The sequence below is a fragment of the Limulus polyphemus genome, unplaced genomic scaffold, assembly GCF_000517525.1.
Source record: "Limulus polyphemus unplaced genomic scaffold, Limulus_polyphemus-2.1.2 Scaffold3948, whole genome shotgun sequence".
NCBI lineage: Eukaryota > Metazoa > Arthropoda > Merostomata > Xiphosura > Limulidae > Limulus > Limulus polyphemus.
Window position 1 is genome coordinate 80,516 of NW_013669558.1, and position 6,569 is coordinate 87,084.

A 6,569-nucleotide genomic window follows, 5' to 3' on the forward strand; every position below is an offset into this window, starting at 1 on the left:
ATATATATATATATATATATATATATATATAACTAAATTCCCAGTCATTTTTAGCTTTAAACTGTATTGCAAGTAAACAAGAAAGTCACAAATGCAATGAATATTAAATATTCTAACTTTATTTGTTTCCGATTTGATAATACAGATATTTACAAAAAGGTCAACTGTGTAAATGGAAAACAGTTTATTCATATTAATTAACTGCGACAGACATGGTGAATAAACTCCACGTTATTATATTAACCAGGTATCAAGAAGACACAATTTAGAAAACTTTGAGGACCAAGAAAAACCCATTGAAAGTATTCGTGATAGGTTCATATACGAAATTCATATATTTGCACAGAAATGTATAGGTTTCTATAGAAGATAAAATCTTTTTAGAGACGTAATTTAAAAAAAAACCCATATAAATCATAGGATCTAATTAAAGCCCTCAACAAAAAAGTTTTATTATATTTTTGTAATGCTCTCAAAAATGTTTTGTTACCAAGTGTTATAATATACTAGGTGGTGTTAAGCCTTTTTTTCTCTTCCTTCATTCATAACTGATGTGGAGTCCTTTCTTACGGTACTAAAACATTCTTCTCCACTAAAAGCAGAGTACTGAATCGGTTTGTATTCTTTCAGGCACTAGATGAAAAGTAAAAAAATAAAATATTCAAAATAATTTATTATAGCTTATAAAAGTCAAGATCATATTTATTAGCGTTTCCACATTGTGATATCCGACAATTTAGCTAGCTTGTTTGTTGTTGAGCAGAAAGCTACACAAAGTGCTATTTGTACTCTGCCCACATACGGCTGTGCCACTGGGGGCCAGACATGGAACTGTATAAATATTCCAATGTGATTTAACTATTTTTAATTTACAACTATGGTTTGTTTGTTTGAATTTCGCGCAAAGCTACACGAGGCCTACCTGCGCTAGCCGTCCCTAATTTAGTAGTGGAAGACTAGATGAAGGCAGCTAGTCATCACCACCCACCGCCAACTCTGGGGCTACTCTTTTACCAACAAATAGTGGGATTGACCGTCACATTATAACGCCCCCACGGCTGAAAGGACGAGCATGTTTGGTGGGACGGGGATTCGAACCCGCGACCCGCAGATTGCGAGTCGAGCTCCCTAACCACCCGGCCATGCTGGGCCTACTATGGCTTTTTAGAATAACTTATGATATCATGAGTGATTAGAACTGCTTGCAACCTAAGATACATATATTATAGAGTATAAGTATCACAGATTTATAGTAAGTGTTAGAATTTCCAACAAGTTTATATTCCTATAGATAGTGTGTACAAAATATACAAATCACTTCCGTTTCCTTGATATTTTCATTGAGGCTAAAAGTATTTAATACAAGTGTTAACATTAATGAAATCTTCGCCTTTGTTCAGATGATCTTAGATTATAAACTATAGCCAGATCTTTTTTCTATCCAATCAAGTTGTAGTTATTAACATATAGGTTTCGATCAAAACAGTCAAAAGTAAAAAAAGAAACCAGGTTAAAAAGAGAAGAGCCAAAATGCGCCAGTATTGCGTCACATATTTAAGTATTCGTTAACTTAAATATCTTAATATAAAAACCTATACACGACTAATTTCTTTCTTTTTATGCACAACTTCTAGAAAAGTAAAATATGATGTTATAAAAAATAAAATCTTCAGATATGTAGTTAGGTAGGACCTCGCATTCATTCACGAGTCTTAAAAGTATAGTTACTGAAGCTGGACACAAGACCAATATGGTAGAATTAAACTGTGGAAAGAGTAACCAGATTAAATTAATAATGGTTAAAATAACCCATGTCACACTGTTAACAAAAACTTATAATCAGTTAAAACTACTAATAAAACCACTAATCATTTCTACCTTATTCGTTTCAAGTTATTTTCATGCTTTTGTTAATTAAATTGACAACACTTATCAACAAACGTCACTTGTTTTATTCTCATAAAATCTTACGCCCACGATGTTAAACCATGGTATTGTTCATTATTATACTGAATAAACATTTGTTTAGCATAAGCCGAAAGTAACTTTTGCAAAAAATAAAATAAAAAAGTAAAAACAAGACTCGTTCTTATTGAACTGCAGAATTTTAAACCAACAACATTTTGAAAGAACATACAACTGGGTGACTATGAAAAAGCTATCTTGAATTGTGTTCCAAGATTAAACGATAAATATATTGCAAATAATAATGATAATTCGGGCAGACTGTTGTAGTCTTTGGCAAGTTATCGAGAACATATTAAAAAAAAATTTGAGACAGATTTTATTTTATATATAAATATTTTAATATGATTTTTGGCATGGTATTTTTTTCGCAGTTCACCTTTAATTGACACTGTCTTGTGAAATTTAATGACTTAAAACTTACCTTCCAGAAACTTTACTTGAAATGTTGCTTTTAACTGGTGTAGAATATCATTTTGTTGCTCTTTTAGTCATTAAGGAAACCACTGGAATAACAGTCTTGTAGCTCAAGAAGTATAAATGTATCGATTTTTAAACGTTCATGTTAAACAACATTACAATATTCAGGATATAATTAAAGCCGTCCTGCACGGTGAAGAATTGGATAATGATTATAAATTTTGTGAAAATATCCCCTTTAGTAAAATATGCATTAATGTGAGAGGGTAACACGAGTTTCTTTTGGAGCTGCTAAGCGCGAATCAAACCTTAAAACACTGTACACTCCTTTAAAAATCGCGTTGTAATCGATGGTTCATTGGACAAAATTACCAGAGTTTTTCGAGTAAACTTATAGGTTTTTATATAATATGTGATAACAACTGTCTGTTTCACAACTACAAATAATCCAGATTCTTTTTCTTCTTCTTTTGTCTGGTTCTTCATAACTATATCGTTCAAATTGAGCTTTTTCAAGCTTATTCAGTTCTGACGTATTTTGTAAATCCACAGGCTTTCTTTTCCTTAGCATTTTTTCATTCGATACACTTTCCAAGTTACTGAAGTCGTTAACACTAAGAATGAAATCACAGTCGTGTAAACAATGGTGGAGAATGGCTGAATGATTATATAGAGTATTTTACACATGTTATTTCGTTCTTGAATTCAAACAACGAGTTGTAGAGCCTATATAGCCATGGTTACACCTTGAACATGCAAATTTATAGATGACGCAAGAGCAAGATAGTAGGTCGAACATCATGAACTTAAACTTGCGTAAATTGACTATATCTTCGCAACTACGGCACTTAAATACTTTAATCGTCTAATATAGGGGTTTCAACTATCTATTATCATAAGCATTTAAGGTCTTAATGCATTGTAGACTCTTGTACGCATACGCAGAAGTGCTTCCAAAAGAAATAAGAAGTTGTAAAGGTTTAAGAATTTTTAAAATACGTGATTGTATTTTTTGTGGGACATTTAATTGACAATGCCACATTAAAACAGGATAACTATCAAATTATTGAAATCGAAGCTCAAAATACATTCACATAGACTTTTTAAATGTCTATTGCATTGCAAAGTAATATACGTATGTTTATTACTGTTTACAGTTCCTTACTTTCTGGTTAATTTAATGGTGGTACATTTACATTAAAATTGATAGTATTAATATATGGGTAGAAAATGGAACTTACAGCTAAAGAAGTCCGTTCATTGTCCTACACTAGACTGAGACAGCAGAAGACATAAGTTGCTCGATGCCAGAACATTTGTATGTAAATATAATTCACTTGTTAATTAAAGAAGAAGAGATGGGATCAAGAAGTATATGGTAATATTGAGTTGTAAAAGAAGTGATTTTGACAGTATCCAATTAGAGGATAACTCAGGCTATGTACCAGAAATCACGTTCCAAAACAAGAACACTGAATTCCTGGCTTTAATTACGAACACAAATAGCTTTATATGATCGTTACTTAAACTAACCCTTTAGATTGTTCGATAAAAATCTGAAAGTGAAAAAGTGTGTGTATATATATATAAATGAGTTTTATCACATAATGAATTTCCTATGGCACTCTTATCAGCAAGTCCATATTTCTAGGATCTTAATGCAAACGTATCAAAATTCATGCACATTATTTATAGATTTTGGTTTTAAATTGAGATACTCTTGACTTCCTGTAATCTCCATCTTGGATATGTTGCTGTTTCCTAGTTTTATCAGTCTTGTTGATTTGTTGGGTCGTGGGCTCTTGCGATCGGAAAAGTGACCTTTTCGAGATTGTTGGTTTCCACACTTACATGGAAAAATCAATCATTGATCTTCATCTGATTGGTGTTTTTTGTTTCTAGAAAACATTCTGAAAGAGAATTAACAACAAACAACGAGATCTATTTCACTCCGATATCGTAGTATAGCGTAGTCCGCCTTGTTGAATATTAAAATCTAAATTACCCTTTGGGTTAAGATCAGTGTGTGAATACCCACAATGTGTACAGGAAAGCAGGAGTACTGAGCGGAATACCTTCATTTTTCAACCATGTCCCGACTCCTTCATTATCCTATTATTAACAAATTAATCTATTTGTATGTTCAGTTGACAATACCAAATGCTACAGTAACATGCTTAATTCACTATGCTCGTTTAGTCGACTTCTCTTACAAAAACTTAACCACTGAAAAAAAAAGAAAGTAAGATAAAGAATTACTTACAGTGCCACCTAGATGTGGAGGAAGTGCTTCTGGATCAAAGAAATCTGTGAAAGATGTTATGGATAGAAACTTAACCCTATCTGTCGCTTCCTTAGGGAGCACTTTCTTGATGACCTTCCAACATGCTGTTCAAAATGTTGTTATATTAAAGTATCATAATTTTTCACAAAATTTATGAACAAGTAAAAATCTCAGATATAATGAAGTCAATAATGTTTACTGTTTTGCCTGCGCAAGCTCAGTCGGCTTATAAGTTTAAACAATGTGTACACTTACTCTTATTTATTGTGAAAAGCAACCGTTACTGTTTAAACCTGAAAACTGATGAAGCATTAGAAACCAATACGCCTAACATTTGTGATAAAAATCACGTAAACTGCGGATTTTTTCACACATTCATCTTAATTTGTCCATTTTGAATTCAAAAACAGAGATGTGTTTTTGAATCCGAAATAATCAATTTAATAGGAATTATAAAAAAATCTGCAGCTTACGTGATTTCATCACAAATTTCAGCTAGAGCTCTTGTATGGGGTTACAACAAAGGTTTTGTATGTAAAGCATCACACGATAGATATGTGTGTGAGTTATAATCCATACGCCAGTTATTCAATTTATAAGTGAGACCAAGCATTGATCTACAAAAATAATATAAACAAATATTTGATCTCTATACGCCCATCGGTCATACGGTTCTCATTACATATACTTAAAGAAACTTTTATAAAGTTTATTTTAAATTCTAACTAACAAGAGCCGTCTTTAAGGTCAGTCCTCTGTTTGTATGTGGTTCCGATTGGCGTGCCCGGCATGGCCAGGTGGATAAGACGTTCGACTCGCAATCTGAGAGTCGCGGGTTCGAATCCCCGTCCCACCAAACATGCTCGCCCTTTCAGCCGTGGGGGTGTTATAATGTGACGGTCAATCTCAAGAGTTGGCGGTGGGTGGTGATGACTAGCTGCCTTCCTTATAGTCTTACACTGCTAAATTAGGGACGGCTAGCGCAGATAGCCCTCGTGTAGCTTTGCGTGAAATTCAAAAACAAACAAAATTTGCACAATAAAAGGTCATTATAATCTGCAAAAATGTGTTTTGCACAAAGTAAGTCAAATATCTTTGGTAAACCAGTAGACAGTTACAAATATTAACCAAAATTTAGTATTTTTCCCATTTGGTATATCGAGTTAATATACGTATCAACGGAGAAAGAAACACATCAAGCCAGATCACACGAATTACTATAAATGTTGCCCCACAGGCGACTCCTAGTGGAATCCATAAATTAGAAAATTGGCAAAATCTTTTTACTGTAGATACAATTTCCTACTGAAAATTTTAAAGAGAATCATAAATGAATCACAAGATATAGCCGATACACACACACACATAAACACCTTAAAGTGCCACTAGCAACAGAGATAAAATGTCAGGTTATCGTTGGAACTTATATATATCACTCGAAGTTTACATATTAAGTTTACTTAAAACATACATATAGTACTTAAAAAGAGATATTTTTACCTTAACTGAAAATATGGATACGTTTTTAAAACTTTCCACTCTCATTCACTTTACAGTATGGTAACAGGAGAATTTAATTTGTTAATTTATTAGAGTTGTTTCCAGGTTTGATATGTGGTAATCAACGCCTATGTTTTAATGATATTTTAGTCAAATTGAATTTGTTAAACATTTGTTATTTATCGGGCATTGCACTAAATAACAAACATGTACTTAAATCTACACCATAGCAATAAATAAATAATAACACCAAATCCTGCTATTATAAAGGAAAGAGCAGACCCCAACTTAAAATATCAATTGTAAAAACATCAACTTTATTTTGAAAACTTAACTTGTGCTAATGTTTTTTTTATATTCGTTAATTAGTCTATCATGAGCACTAGTACTCGAGGCCAGG

The 6,569-nt window shown here is 32.6% G+C and overlaps 1 protein-coding gene across 1 annotated transcript in view; it reads right to left on the reverse strand.

Annotated features, from left to right (window-relative positions):
• Positions 1–97: 97 nt before the first annotated feature.
• The window catches only part of LOC106470330 (motile sperm domain-containing protein 2-like), an 8,257-nt gene continuing 1,785 nt past the window's right edge, over positions 98–6,569 (reverse strand). The window contains exons 2-3 of the mRNA XM_013930880.2: positions 4,649–4,773; positions 98–633 (exon numbers count right to left, since the gene is read on the reverse strand). Of these exons, the coding sequence (XP_013786334.1) occupies positions 517–633; positions 4,649–4,773 (242 nt within the window). The 3' untranslated portion in view covers positions 98–516. The remainder of the gene's footprint in view (positions 634–4,648; positions 4,774–6,569) is intronic.